General features: G+C 45.4%; 1 protein-coding gene across 10 annotated transcripts in view; it reads right to left on the bottom strand.

The window, feature by feature from the left end:
* Positions 1-15901, bottom strand: part of ATXN2 (ataxin 2) — a 66269-nt gene extending 50368 nt beyond the window's left edge. For all 10 annotated transcript variants that reach the window (XM_084820086.1, XM_084820087.1, XM_084820091.1 and 7 more), the window contains exons 1-2: positions 15445-15901; positions 721-757 (exon numbers count right to left, since the gene is read on the bottom strand). In XM_084820086.1, coding sequence (XP_084676212.1) covers positions 721-757; positions 15445-15707 — 300 coding nt within the window. In that variant the 5' untranslated portion in view covers positions 15708-15901. The remainder of the gene's footprint in view (positions 1-720; positions 758-15444) is intronic.
* Positions 15902-16200: the final 299 nt, after the last annotated feature.

The raw sequence follows: 16200 nt of genomic DNA, 5'->3' as shown, positions 1-16200 counted from the left end.
TTAGTGTTTTATACCCCAAAGTATAATTTCTGTGAACCGCCCAGAGAGCTTTGGCTATTGGGCGGTACAGAAATGTAATAAAGTATAATCTTGTCTGCAAACAGAAGACCAGCCACAATGTCCCTTTTTTGCTTGTATTGGCACTGGCTTGTTAAAAGCAGACACCCATGCCAGATCCATTGTACTTCAGGTGACAAAGAAGATGTGGGTGAATAGCACCCTCAGAAATGACCTTGAAGGTCATTTTCAACATGTCAGTGACGGCATGGGTAAGGCCAGCATTTCCCATGTTCAACTGCTACAGCCCCATGTGGACATCTGAGGTAGGGCAGGTGGGCAGCAGGCGCACTCTCCCCTCCACATGTATGTGGATTAATACTAGTTGTTGGGGAAACATGAGCAGGAGGGCACTGTTGCACCCATGTCCTCCTTGTTGGCTTCCCATGGGCATCTGGTCGGTCACTGTGGGAACAGAATGCTGGACTAGACAGGCCTTTGGTCTGATCCAACAGGGCTGCTCTTACATTCCTACAGGCTGGACCAGGGAGAATTATCACTGATTCGTCCCAAAGGGGAATGTGACAAATGTGTATATAATGAAGAGCAGTTTTAATAGTTCCAAAGACACCTTTGCTTTCTGAATTTCACACTCAAAGAATATATTATTATCAGATGCATATCAAAACAAGCACCATATGAAATACTAAAACATGTACTTACTGTTGGCTGAGGAGGTCCTTTGGCACTGCTGCGACCTCTGAAATTAAAAAAAAATAATATGAGACAGAAACAGAAAACAGAAGACATTTGCACAGCTGAAATCTAGCTTTCCACAAGGAACAAGAAGCCTCACTATAGTTATAAAGAGTATGGGTACAAAAATCAGTATTTTTACAGTCAAAGTCATAGTCAATTTATTTGTATACTGCATTGGCAGTATACAAATACACTGTACCTGAAGCGGTTCACAAAATAAATACAATTGTCACAATTATAATACATTAACTCAGTTACCGTTCATTTAAAGCATAAAAAAGGTAAAGGTAAAGGTGTCCCCAACCAGTCGTGTCCGACTCTAGGGTGTGGTGCTCGTCTCCATTTCTAAGCCGAAGAGCCAGCGCTGTCCGAAGACACTTCCGTGGTCATGTGGCCGGCATGACTGAACACCCAGGTGCACGGAACGCTGTTACCTTTCCCGTCGAAGCGGTACCTATTTATCTACTTGCAATTTCTTGCTTTCGAACTGCTAAGTTGGCAGAAGCTGGGACTGAAGACAGGAGCTCACTCCGTCACGCAGCACTCGGGTCTCGAACTGCTGTCCTGCTGACCTTCCGGTCTGCAATTCAGCATCTTAACCACTAAGCCACCGCGGCCCCCTTCATTTAAAGCATATCAAAAGTTAAATAATAGGCGGGTTCACATGATCACAGGAGGGAAAATAAGCCATGGTGCTGGTCACAAGCCGCCCAATTAGCATAATTATTCTCACTGGGTACAAGCTGTCGTGGTGTCCGAACCTGGTGAGGGTGGGTGGCTGAGTTCGTTTACAAACCACCCTGAAGCCTACGGCTTGTTCTACGAGTTTCACTGTAGTTTGTAAGCCACCCACTTTTGCTGGGTTTGGATGTCGTGACAACCCGCGCCCAGCAAGTGTAATTATGCTAATTAGGCAGCTCGCAACGAGTGTGGCATATTTTCCCTCTATGACTGTGCAACCTGATCAGTACGTCATTAGGAATTCTCTTTTCGGTTGTTGTCTACAAGATTAACATACATAAATTAAACGTATTCTTTAAGTCTACACCAGTGTTACAGCTTTGTGTGTATTTTCCTGCGAGGCTGGCATCCTCACCATCCTATCACTTTTCAGAAAAAATAATTTAAAGTATCAGTCACAAGAACATCCTTTAAATGGTATGATTCTTAGAAATGTTAACTTCTCCCCAACTGACATGCAAGGAAAGGGGAATATAAACTAGGACCTACACATGTGACCCAACGTAATTTTCCCAGGAATCCTATCAGAAGGAGGGCCCGCAAACATCTGTAAGAGCATTCATCGAGCTTTTGCAGCATGCTGAAATTCTAAGATTTCTTCATCTGAGAAAAGCAGAACTGGAAGGCCAAAAGGCAATCAAGCCCAACCCCTCACCACAAGACAGAACTGTCCACTCGTCAGACCAACCCACACAATACAGATCACCATGACCCTGACAAATCAGCATGATGATTAAGCACAGTACAATGCCTGCAAAAAAAAAAGACATCTTGACACAATTTTAGTAGCCTAAAAATATAAGAACACTTCTTCCATTGACTTGTAAAGTGATCTGGGTTTTAACAACCTGTTGCCTTCTTAAACACCTCCCTGCATGTGGAATTCTAGAATTCCTTACACCTTAGAATTCCCTGCATGTTCTTACATATACACACAGTATGTCCATTTCCATACACAATCACCTTGTGTTGGGACGTGCAACTCCAATTTGTAACACACAAAAACCGTAGCTATCTTTCTAGTTGCAATTTTTCAAATTTACTGATTTCCATACAGTTCAGTCAAGACACTCATATTTAAAACCAGTCATTGAATAAAAAGTAGAACAGCACAGAAATTAGCTAAGAGTACTTTTCAAAATTGTTCTCTGAGAAATTAAGAGCCTAAGCATAATTCTGCTTGTGCACAAGTCTCATGTCACTTGATAACCAATGTAATATTTAAAGCCTGGTAATTAACACAGCACACTGTATTTTAATTCAGACTTTGCCTACCTCTGTCATGGGAAAAACTAAAACTATTTGAATCCGAATTCATAGTATTCCTTGCTCCCCTTGGGTTCCAACACCTCGAAGGGCATACTAACCTGAATAAAGAGCAGCTCCTAATTCAAAAAATCAGGTCAAGAAGGCATACAAAACTAAACAATTAGCTGTGTTTTAGTTATGAGCAGTAATACGGAGAACCCATTATTAAATATTAATAAACATCCAAGGCAAAAATTGTCACAATGCTTAGACTTACTTCCAAATTTCTAGGATAAACTGAGGTTTCCTCTACTTCTAAGCAGTATGTAATAAAAAAATGTTAATACACAGGTATCATGTAACCAATGTCATGGGTTTTCTGGAAAATCTTGAATCAGAAAATGTTCTGATATCCCAATCTACTGGGATCCAAGTTAGTATGCTTGGATGATGTGTATGCTTGGTTTTAATTTTCCCCCTCCCCATTTACAAATTGAGGGAAATGCAGTTTGCACAATTAAACAGCCCATTCCTGGGTTGTTTTCTATTATGTGCCTACAGGAAACTGGGTTGTTGAGGAAGATTTGTTCTTCAGTTAGAACTCTTCTGTCATTTCTCCCTCAACACCCCAGAGTTCCCAATTCAGACATCACGGAGAACAACCCAGGAACCAGGTTGTTTAGTGAAGTGGAAGCAGGAGAGTGCTTAGGAGTCAGCACACTAGCACAGTCCAAATAACACATGTGGTCATCAAACTATGGATTATTCCATCATGCGAACAATCATGCGAACTGGATCAGTGTGGGTGTTTCAAGTTGCAATCCTACTCGTTCTTACTTTGGAGTAGGTGCCACTAAATGCAACACAACTTACTTCCAAGTAAACATGCATGGGATTGCACTGTTTTACACATACACACAGTTCCTAGGGATAATCACCTGAAGGAAGTTAATCACAGCTTTGAACCTCCCCAATTTGAATATTTATCTGATACTGAATTCATGCATTATATTGCTAATTAATTTCAGGGAACAATTTTTCAGTGGAAAAATTTCCATCCCATATCACTGAATGCAATAGCAATTTTTCTTACAACAAGAGCAAAAGGTACTGCTCCCTAAAAGTTGGTTACATGCAACTCCTTCCTTTCCACAAGTGGAAAGGGGCCACAGCTCAGTGGTAGACCATATGCTTTGCATGCAAAAGATCCCAGATTCAGTCCCTGACATCTCCAAGTAGGGCTGGGAAAGGCTCCTCTTTGAAATCCTGGAGTGTCACTAGACCAACGGTATGATTCTATATACAGCAGCTTCCTAGTTCCCTAAGATTTCTGAAAAGCTTTGAAAGTGGAGGCAAATTTTCCCGTATAGTTTGTTACAACACAAAGTGGTATTGCGATACTAACACAAAAATCACATCAGAATTGAACAAATTTTCCCCAGATCCTTCTTTTCCCCCTACGATGAGGAGCCATCCCTGCCACAAGCCTTTGTTTGAACTCAGGTGGGATCAAGTATGCACATTTCAGGAAATGCAATTGTTATACCTTTTGGAAGGCACATTGTCTACTTGCTGCAAAGCCTTCCCACATTAGCATAAGTCAGGCATTGCAACAGATATGCATGCCAAACAGCTCATTTGCCTGTTTTAACATTACTGCCTTCCAGCTATTTAGGACTGTTTACAGGTTTTGTGAACACTGTTGTTTTTACTGTCAGCTGTGAAGAAGGCTCCTTGCAGCAGCTACTAAGCAGAATCGTATTGCTTCCTGGGAGCCAATGGGCCCGCTACGTTGTCATAAAAGTCCCCTCCTGCTCTTTCTGCAGTATACGTACAAATTAGATCCTTCCACTCGAGTATCTTCAAGTGCTTTATGTGCAACAACAGAGTGGACTCTGAAGAGCCCTCAATTAGCCTCATCTTGTGTTTGGGCAAAGCAAATCATGAAGCAGTTATGTGAACTGCCCAGCATCAGTCAATAGCACTTCTGAAGCCCTACTTCCAGTTGGAATGCCCATTCTTGGGTATAAGGCCATAACTCCCACAAGAACAGCTGCTGAAGTTACATAAAATATTTCTTGAAATGACAACAGATCTCTACAAGTGAATCCAGAGCAGCATTACTATAAAAGGCTCGTCATTAGGACTTTGCAACCAGTATACTGGAAAGACCCCTGCAGCACAATGCTTTGCATTCCCCCTCGCCCCCCAACTACACAGGACTGCTGTCAGTAAGGGCAAGGCCACCCAGCATCAGGGGTGGGGGCAGGATTGGTCCTCACTGCAACAGTACCTCCAAGTGCCTTCCCTTTCCTGCATGGGCAAATGACAACTCATATGAGAGAACACAAGGCCACACCACTGGGAAGACAGGCAAACGCTCTCCCAGCCTTGGCATCCCCACTACCCTCAGCCATTGAGAACCCAGCCTGCTCCTATCTGCACAGACCCATTCTGGCTTCTGTCTCTTGGTCACACCAGAGCACAACAGAACGGTGAAAGCTGGTGTATAATGTGCAGTAACTGTGCACTGCTACCAAAATGCCAGAGAAGCCAGCGACCATACTCCCCTTTTAAATCCACAGGAGCATACACCTACCTTCCAGCAGCAATACCTAAGTAGCAGGCACTTCAGTGGCTGAGTTGCCAAGCTTCCAGCAGCAGGTGTTAAGACTCAGCACAGCATGTAAGCCTAGAACGGCTTTAGTTCACAGCCAGGACTTGTAGCAGAGGCGGTTCTTTAAAAATGCTGCTGCTGATGGATTCCCTTAGAAGCAGCAAAGCTTAAAAACCTTCTGCCCTGATGAATAAGCTGGCATTACTTCCGACCAGTTTGGCTTACCAGACAAATTGGTACATTCAGACCTGTTCTTCAATTACTTTTGTGCTCTTACACAGTGTTGACAACTGTGCCTTGTGCTGGAGGAGACTCAGATGTTCTCCCTCAGTTCTACATTTGCAGAGGCACTGAGATTCCATCCAAGAAAAGACAGAGAGTGGCAAACCCAAGGCGGCTTGTATGTATATGATGTTCAGGCTGCTTAAGGTAACCTGAGCTCAGGCCTGGGGTGTAAGTGTGTGTTAGCAACCCAAGCCTAAGCTCTAAATAAACCGATTTCTGTGTAAATGGAGGAGCAACTAGGAACTTGCTTCTCTGATGTTTCTAGCACAAAAACTCTGAGAACATCAAGGAGGACAAATCAAATACAGTCTAAGACACACAGCCAGCTGTCCGTTTATAAAAAACTCAAAATTCATTTTGGAATAGTACTGACCATACATTAAATATGTATTCCTGTGGAAGACATGACATCAAATCAGATATATTTGTTTCGCTGCAAAGATAATTTCAAGGAGCACAGAGCAACATCACCATCATGACAGAGGGTGGGCTGGCTTACCCATGGCCATCCACTTGGCTTCAAAGCTGAATGGGGATTTAACAGAAGTTTCCCACATCCAAACACAACACTAGCCACTAAAATACACCGGCCAAGACAGTCAGGGAATGTTGTCCTTACAGCAGCTTTCCCCAACCTGGTGCTTCCTGATGTGTTGGATTGCAACTCCCAGTACCCCTCCATCTAGCCATGATGATTGGGGGATGCTGAGAGTTGTAGTCCAATACATCAGAAGGGCACCAGCTTTGGGAAGGCAGCCTTAGATCATTTATTCTATGCATGTTTATTTGGAAGTAGCTGAGCTACCTTCTAAGTATGGGCACACAGGACTTCAGCCTTACACCATTACCTTTATACACTCTCTCTAGCAATCCTGGAGCTCTGGAGGAGCTTCTCCATTTATATTTTTCAATTTATTTCCCTCCACAGTTCAAGGAAGCCTGAAGGCCTATAGGCCATTAGCAACTACTGTACAGAATTTTCATTCAGACTTGATTTTAAAGACTTTTCATTACTTTAAATAGTGTAGCAGCTTTTAAACCATGGATGGAGAACCAGTAGCCCTCCAGATGTTGTTGGGCTTCAACTCCCATCAGACCCTGCCAGGATGATGGGGGTTGCAGTCCAACATCTGGAAGGCCACAGGTTCTCCGCCTGTTTTAGACAAACTGATATCCAAATTTTTAAACACTGATTTTGTTATTGGGAGTTTGATTCTGCCCTGGATTTATATATTATTATATTTGGAAAACTTATTCACTGCTCCTCAGCAAAATAGCTCCCAGAGTAGTTTACACTGAAATAACTTTTAAAAGGTCTTCACCTGGCACCAAGAAGAAAACAGGGACAGCAGCTCCAGGCAAGCCCTCCCTCAGGAGGGAATTCCAAAGACAGGGTACCACTCCAAAGATGGCGTGAATGGCCCATTTTGGACAATCATATTCTTGGCTTTATAAGCTGAGATATGAAGAAGACATTCACCTGCGAATGCAGCATTTTTTCTGAACCTACCACAGAAGCTGGTAATCATGTTTTCCTGGTTCTGACGAGATGGGAAACTATGGTTAGACTTCTGGGTTTAATCACAGCTCACACAAAGACAGGAGCAAAATGGCTGTGTATGTGAGCGAAAGTCCTGAACATGACCAGTATCTTACTTACCACTGAATAGAAAGTGAAATTCTTTTAACTATGAAGCTGCCCTGCTAAATGGCTTGTCACTCCAATAACTCAAGCTTGGTTTCCCCATAAAATTCCTAGCAACTGCTTTCCATTACAGCCAGCTATCAACCCCTTCCTCAAACTCAGTTTAAGTGCCTTAATGAGTTCAGCAGACAGGTCGAAAGAGACTGCCTTATTAAGTTCAGCTGCTCAAAAAGGAAATGTACAGAATAATAAACCAGCATTAACTGAGAGAAATTAAGTATTTCACACCAAACCAACTGATGGCCTAAGATTTTTTAAGTATTGATCTAAATTGGGTCCTCTATTATTTTTTAAAGGAAATATTTCCTAAATAAGATTACAAAGACATTAAAATATTATGATTAAGGGTTACTACAGCTGTAATGTCATTACAAATTCTTAAATGATTGGGATCTGGATGTTTGAAGGACTCCTCACTTCTTATCCAGCTTGCCCACTGCATTTGATATCTCAGAGTCTGGTATGCATGCCACCACTTTCAGAAGCACAACTGGTGAGACAGAGCGTTTTCTATTGCAGCTCTCAGATCATGGAACACCTTCTCTAGAGGGGTTTGATTGACATACTCTCCCCACCCACCAGCTTCAGGTGAGTTGCTAAGATATTTTATTTCACCAAGTTTTTAGTGTGGGTTAAAGTTCTATCTCCCTGTTTTCATGCTGAATTATCCTGCCCTTGGTTTTACTATATGAAATTGATCTTAGTAATTTAAACTGTTTTTATTGTGTTCTGTATTTTGTGAACTTTTTGGTAAACCATTTTGAGTGTATTTTTATAAAGAAAAGCAGGGTATTTTTTTAAACAAATAAATTACTTGGAAGGGTATCCACGTTTTTGTTTGTCTGGTGATTGTGTTATCAATTACCACTGTTGTGAATGGTCATCATGTTTATTTCACATACATTTAAACTTCAATTGAATTGTCACAGGCTGTACTTTTTGCATTTCATAACATCTGACCCTAGTGTTTACTCCTTCCCCCACCCCCATATGTATAGTTATCTCTCAACTGAGGATGAGTGATGCATCTCATGAAGTGGACTCTAACCCACAAGGGTTTACACCATAATACATTTCTTAGTCTTTAAGGTACCACAGAACTCTTAGTTGGTTTTGCTGCAACAGACTAACACAGGTACCCTGCAATTTGTTTTGGAATCTTTCTTCAAATTCACAATTAAATAGCACCTTTGTTTTTTGTATCAGTTAAATGCTTGGCTTGAATGGCATTCCTCTAGATTAGATTAACACAAATGCTTCTGTTTATGGAACAAGGATAGTTCAGGTTTGGCCGTGTGGAAATCAAACCTTGAGCAGTTGCTAGACATTGGAAGACAGCCGCCTAGCATAGAAGTTCTTCTTACTTTTCCCTCCCACCTGTTCCATGATTCAGACCCCTCTGCTCCCTCTTACCTGGGGCAAAGAAACCACAACCTGTGCACTCTGACAACAAAACTGGTCTCTCTCTCCCTCCCTCCCTCCCTCATCACTCTTTCCTCCCTGATTTCAGATCTGTGGTGCTGAAAGAACAGGCAATTACAGTTTCCCCAAATGCTACTCAGCCTGAATTGACTGGCTGGGGGAGAAAATGGGATGCAGCAACTTGGAGCGGTAGCCTATTTGTATTGTGCATTTATCAGTCCTCATGAAGCTGCTGCTGAAATAGTAATTTCATTATTTCAAAAGTAGTAAAAAGAGTAAATTTTTCCATCCTCCCAAAAGGGTGGGCAAAGATTCCAATCTTTTACAGTTAACAATTGTAAAAAGACATACACCAGTTGATGTAATATTTAAATAAAATATACATTGGGTAAGAATGCTCCTATAAATACTAAGAGATGAGGGAGAATCTACATCTTTAAACACCCTGAGTTTGCAAGCAACACATTTGTTGGAATTATATTCTAGCCAGGGACAAGGCCAGGCAACTGAACTCCCAGGTTTTTAGTACTTTAAGGGCACAATCCTATGCATGTTTAGACAGAAGAAAAGTCCTACAACTCCCAGCATTCCCCAGCCAGCCATGCTGGGAGTTGTAGGACATTTTTCTGTCTAAACATGCATAGGATTGCACCCTAAAGGTTTTTCTGGCATTTAATCAGATTGAAACTGACTTGGAATATAAAATATGAACTTGTGAACACATCAGTCTGACATACGCCACAAGATGTACTATGCAACACTATTATTAATAGCAACATAGGAAGCTGCCTTACGCCAAGCTCACCTGGCCCACCTAGCTCAGTATTGTCTACACTGACAGGCAGCGGCTCTCTGGGGTTTCAAGCATGAGTCTTTCCTAGCCCTCCTTAGAGAAGCCAGAGACTGAACCTTTTGCATGCAAAGCACATGCTGTACCACTGAACACAGTCCTTCCCAAATACATACACACCCTGACTGTGATCCAAAGAACCATGCAAAACTAGTGCCACAGGCCCAATATAGAGCCCTATGTCAAACTGCTTTTGAATCTGGGGGGCAGGATTCAAAAGCAATTGGAGAAATGACATGAGAGGCCTGCATTCAAAGTGGGGGGAAATCCATGGGCTTAACAGAGATCCTTGGGTGTGCTTATAGTACAGCCTTGTAAGTAAGCCCCCAAAAGTTACTAGTCTGACAAAGGGAGGGAGAGGAGGAAAAGAGAGCAGTATTTTACACTGGCCAGGAAGAGGGGGCTTCCCTCCTCTAGCAGCCTGCCTGGTTTCGATGCTGGATGCTGAGGAGTGACAGAGTGCTCCATTCCTCCCTTCTCACTTGCTTGCCTGCATGGAATTCCTGCTTGCCTACAGCTATCAGGCTAGTGCCTGAATTACAAAACCGATTCAAGCACTGGCCTGGTAGCCATAGATGACAAGGAATTGCATGCAAGCAACTGAGTGGGCTGGATGAGGAGGGGTGGAGCATTCCACCCCTCCTCTAACTGAAATCCTGCAGCTGCTGCATCCAATATAGGAGGCTGCCTTACACCAAGCCAGACCACTGTTCCATCTAGCCCAATATTATCAACACTGACTGGCATCAGCTTTCCAGGGTTTCAGGCAGGAATTTTTCCAGACCTACTTGGAGATGTCAGGGATCAATCCTGGGACCTTCCACATGCAAAGCATGTGCTCTACCACTGAGCAACACCCCCTCCCACAAGGCAGCAGACTGCATGAGGAGGGATGGAGCTCATTGTCCCTCCTCTGTCAGCCCCCAGCAGGCTAGTAATATTGGTGAGCTTATTTGCAAGGCTGATACAGTAGCCCTTTGGATCCCAGTCTGCTAATATGAATATGCATGTCTAAAATGCGAGTTTTCTATAAGAAGGATGAGTAGTGGTACCGGGAATTCTTCTGCTATAGCTTTTCTACTTTCTAGAATAGGGGAAGTTGTAGTATTCCCAACCAATGTTTTAAGGAAAAGGTTAACAGGTCAAGCACAGCAAGCATTCCCATTTTCTGTCACAAGAACAGATGTGCATATCCATACCCAGTTCCTTTAGATTTTACCTCCAGTGACTAAAAGTGAACTATTCGTTTGCATTCCAAACACAAAAAACAACTTCAAAACAGACAGCAGCGGGATGTTTTGCCTCAGCAGTACATTAAACTAGTGCAGTAGCATGAAGGGTAGTAAAAGGTATTCAAGAGCTTATGAGCAGTAGTCACCCATCTCAACAGCTCTCTAGATTTAAAAGCAAGCATGGGATCAAGAAAGCATGCTACCATTGTAAGGACTTATCAGCACCTGGTAAGGACTCCATACAGAAATGCAGAACATAAGCCTGTTTTAGAAACCCACATTAAGTTTAAAACTGGTGCTTTACTCCTCTCTAGATACAAGCTTTTCAACTGGCTCACCATCAGCTTTTTCAATATGTGGACTATTTCCCCTATTCACTTAAAAGCATTAACCTGAGACAGACCTCCACCATGGAAACCATCTGCATAGCTTGATTTATTAAGAATGATTTTATCACATTGAAACTTGAGAGAGGTAAATGGAGTTGAAAAAAAAGAGATGTTACTTCTGTTGTAATCTCATCTAATGGTTGAATGCAGACATCACTATTGCAGATATGGCCACATTTCAATGGAGATGAAGGCACTAAACCGGTCCTGCATTATGCTCCCCTCCCCATAATAGTCCTTTTCTATTTTTCTCTTAAGCCACCCACCTAAGAGCTGGACTTCTAACTTCACATGTCTACTCATGAGTCCTACAGAGTTCAATGGGACTTACTCTCAGGTGCATATAGGACTGTAGCTGTAAGACCCACTTCTGAGTAGACAAAATTCTGCAGTTAGTCTCCCTTTTCTGAAACAGAAAGGACCAACTGCGGGAAAAAAAGCAATTTTAACCTCCCCCTTCGTAGCCATAACAGATTTTAGCTAAGCTACAGTAAAAACTTGTTTGTGATTTCATTCCTGTTGTGAGATATATAATGTCACATATCTTTGGGGTTTGTATGTTATGCCCCTTAACTCAAATAAACTGACTACCGGGTGGTGTCAGCTGTATTAAAACCTGCAAAAGGGTCATTTTGTGTGGCAAAATAGGCAATATAGGCTCCCAAAAGACAGAAATGGTCAAATCCTGACCTAAAATAGAATATAAGTGTGTATCACTTTGAACATTCTAAAGTACATACCATATTGGTAATACTTACAACCATAGAATCCATGTTGGAAGGGGCCATTAATCACCAATATGATTATCCCCGCACTACAGATGGGGGTGGAGGGTGAGTAGAGGCTGAAAGACAGTAGGTTGACCATGGCCACCAGAAGGAGCATTTAAACTGGTGGCTTCCTGGTTCCCAGGTCAGATTCTTAGCTGCTGAGCTAAGCAAGGATTGGCAACACACAGCCTTGGATGTACTTCTGTGCAGCTTAAGGCTGTGGCCTTCATGAATACAGAAGCTAGCTTGACAGAGAGATATCCAGACTACAGGATGATAGCAGCCATGATGCGTATTTAAATACAATCAAATCCCACCAGTTTCAATGGAACCTTCTCTTAAAAACCCAGTCTTAAAGCACATTTATTTAGAAGCAAATATGAGTGATATTAGAGGGCTTACTTCCAAGTAAGTATTCTTTAGATAGTAGATTTAGACAGTCAGGTGAACAGTAGACATGCTATGTATGTCTCAGTAAATAAAATGAAAAAAGAGGTGGAAAAAACTAGCACCTTTAAGGTTATTAAATATATGCATCTAGGCAACACAATCTCTGTTTATATATACATTTGTTTATTTTTCCATGAATACAGTAAGTTACTTGACTCAAAATGCTATTGCTTCCAGCAGGCACACAGCTTAGAGTCTAACATGACAATAAGTTCCATTACTGTCTATGCATGTTATGTTGCATAATTTTAATACTTTAAGGTACATTAATGCTATGGTAATTTTTATATACACTTCAAAATCTGCGTTGCTCTGAATAAGTTAGTATTGACGTTGGAAATCATCATATAAAAATATTTCCCACCCTGGCTGGTGGGGAAATTTAGCCCCACACACGCGGGCCAAGGATTAACCTAGATCACCTTTCCTTTCTTTTGCCAAGAGAGGTCTGTTTTCATTCGAAGTGGGGGTAATCCCCTTGGTTTTGGCAAAGAGGCCCAGCCAGACTGCACTGCCTACCGTCAAGTATTTTGGGGGAGGAGGGGAGAATCTCAAAGCACGAAAATATAAAATGGTCACTCTCTGCATTCAAGGCTGCAGCAGCAACATCAGCATTAAAGACGGCTGGGGCCCGTTTCAGGCAAAGGAGATGGTCATCGAGGGGCCTTCTGCCCAGGCCGAGAGCTTTCTCCCTACCAAATCTTGAAGGGCAAAAGTCCCCCCCCACACACACACACACACACCAACTATCTCCAGCACTCACCAGGGGAAAGGAGAAGCTCAAAAGCCTCCTCTCTAGACAGACACCTGAGACAGCACCAACGTCCTTCCCAGGCCAGGCCAGGCCCGACCAGACACACTGCTGCAGCCGCGGCCTTGAGAAGGAAGAGAGGATAGGCCTCCTGCCGACATGGCTTGCTGGCGGCTTCCAAGCCAGCCTGTACCTTTCCCAGCAATCCCTACTTCGCCCACCCACCCCCATTCCTGAAAAGGCTTGGGGGGGGGGATGCCAGGACAGCTCCCCTCCCCTCATCTAGCAAGACTGCTCATCCCTATTCTCATCCACCACCCTCCAGCAATGCCAAAATGTTGCTTGCCCATTCTAAAGGCCTTCTTTGCTTTCCCCCCAGGCAGTGCCAGCCAAAGATATCCCTTTGCTTCTCCTCCTTCACCCCTTTGCTTCTCCTCCTTCACCCCTTTGCTTCTCCTCCTTCACCCCTACTCAAGACAACAGAACTATGCGGATTTCTCCTTCCTTAGCAGATGCCCAACATGGAGGCCTTTGCCTGCCTCTCCCTACTCTGTCTAATGCCATTCACTAAGCACCCCCACCAGGCATTCTGCCCTCCTCTTCCAGGGGCACTGCCAGATGCTGCCCCTACCCCACCCCCATTACACACACATACCAAGCACAGCCAGCTTGGAGGAGGATATCCCCTATTTTCTTCCCAGAGGGACACCGAACATGGAAACCTCCCCCCGCCTCCAAATACTGGTTATTCCAGATCAACATTAGCCACTGATTAATTGCACCCCCCCACACTTCTTAAGAGACTCAGGGGAGGGGGGAACACTTTACTACAATGAAAGCATAAGTCCATTCCACTAGAGACATAGCACTGATACCTCTAGTTTCCCCCTTTCTAACAGCCTCTGTTACCAGGCACTACCAGGTACTAAATGCCCCTACCACATCGCAGCCCTCTTGCAGGTGCCACCCCTTCCTTCAAGCAATGCCACCCTCGCCTCCCCCTCCCCCAAATGTTGCCAGGCTGTTTACTATGCAATTTTGATAAGGGAGGCAGGCTTGGGAGGTAAGGGGGAGGGTGCCCATCACCCATTATTTCTATAGTGGCCAGATATTTGGGAGAGGAAAAAGAATTACATTTGTCAACATGCTTTTCCTAACCTCATCATTAATATTTGAACAACAACAGTATTATTATTATTATTATTATTATTAATCTGGATGGGTCCTGATAATCCTCTGCTCTCCCCTCCTGAAGAAGCCACCTCTATACCAACAGAGATTCTATGCGTGTTTACTCAAAAGCAAGTCCCAGTGTGTTTAGTGAAGCTTACTCCCAGGTAAGTGTGTACACAGAGCTGCAAGCCTTAATCTTGTCCATAGTATTTATACAGCATTTACACACACCAAGAAGATACTATTATTAATTGGCCCGTGTAGATACTGTTGAGATACTGTACATGAAGTTAGATGTAATAAAGCCTTTCCCCAACCTGGTGCTCTCCAGATGTGTTCAAATTACAACTCCCAGCAGCCCCAGCCAGCACGGCCCACAGTCACGGATTGTGCGAGTTGTAGCACAAAACATCCGGAGGGCACCACGTTGCCTAACCCCTAGTCTACTCTAAGTATGACTAAATCTGGATGGAACCCCTTTTAAGTGTTGGGGCAACCTATTGCTTGGCATCTCCTGCTTGGCATACTCTCTTCGCACCTGGTAAGTTTTGTTGGGGAAAATGGGTGCCTGGGCCTGGCTGGGGCAGGGGAAAAGGTGACAGGAGGCCTCAGGTGGCCCTTGGGGTGGGTGGGGGGAGTCGGGCTGCTTAGTATCGCTGTGGGGTGGGGGAGGCAGAGAAGAGGCCTACGAGGGCTCCACCCGGCTAAAAATTAATACACAATTCGGGTGGGGTCCTGAGAGGCCTCTTCTCCTCCTCTCCAAACACCCCCCCCAGCGATGCTAAGCAATCCGCCTCCCCCCACTCACCCCCCCCAAGGCCCACCTAAGGCCTCCTGTCACCTCTTCCCCCTCCCCAGCCAGGCCTGGGCACCCATTTCCCCCCAGCAAAACTTACCAGGTGCGAGAAAAAAGGAGAGGCAGCCCCGACCTGGCCAAGCCCGACCCAGGCCAGCAGCTTCTCCTGCTGCGGACCTTCCTCCTCCTCCTCCACCTCGGAGAAGAAAACCTGCCCGAGCGCCATTCCCTTCGCTGGGCCGGCGGCGCCTTCACCCACCTGCCTAGATTCTGCCTTCCTCCTCCTCCTCCTCCTCCAGCCGGGATCCCGCTCGGTCCTGGGCCGGGGCCGGGGCCTGGTCCGCCGCTGCTGCTACCACCACCACCACCACCGGGGGGTTTGCGGCTGCTGCCTGCCGACTGGGCCGCCCCCTGTTGCGGCGGCGGCGGCGGCGGCGGCGGCTGAGGAGACGACGACGTTGCTGCTGCCGCTGCTGCTGGCGGCGGCGGCGGCGGCGGCTGAGGCGACTGCTTGAGGGACATGGCCGGCTCTGAGGGGGGCGAGCTCGTCGCTGCTGCGGCTGCTTGCTGCTGCGGCTGGTTCTTCCTTCAGGGCCCCCCGCCGCCGCCGTCGTCTCCTCCGCCTCTCAGGAGCGAGGGAAGGCGGGGAAGGAGGAGGAGACAAGCGCCGGGCCGGCTGCTGGCCGCCACCAGGGAGGGCGAGCCAGGCGAGGCGAGGCGAGAGGCGCGGCGGAGGGATCCGGGCAGGGCGGCGGGGCGGAGCCCAGGGCCGACTCGGTTCAGGCCGGCTGAGGGGATAGAAAGGCACGGCCGGGGCCGTCCGCAGCGCGGAGCGAGGCCCGCCCCTCACCGAGGCCGCGAAAGGGGCGGCGGCGGCGGGTTTGGTGTATTTCCTCCCCGCGGGCGAGCAGGCAAGTGAGCGGCTTCTTGGCGGGAAGGCGGCGAGAAGAGGGGAAAGAACAAGCCCCTGAGGTGAAATGGGCGGCGGCGGCGGCGGCGGCGGCTTCTGCCGTTC

The sequence above is a fragment of the Heloderma suspectum genome, chromosome 13 (genome assembly GCF_057233095.1).
Source record: "Heloderma suspectum isolate Gila_16-S chromosome 13, 16-S_ref, whole genome shotgun sequence".
Taxonomy (NCBI): domain Eukaryota; kingdom Metazoa; phylum Chordata; class Lepidosauria; order Squamata; family Helodermatidae; genus Heloderma; species Heloderma suspectum.
This window is presented reverse-complemented; position numbering and strand designations above follow the sequence as displayed.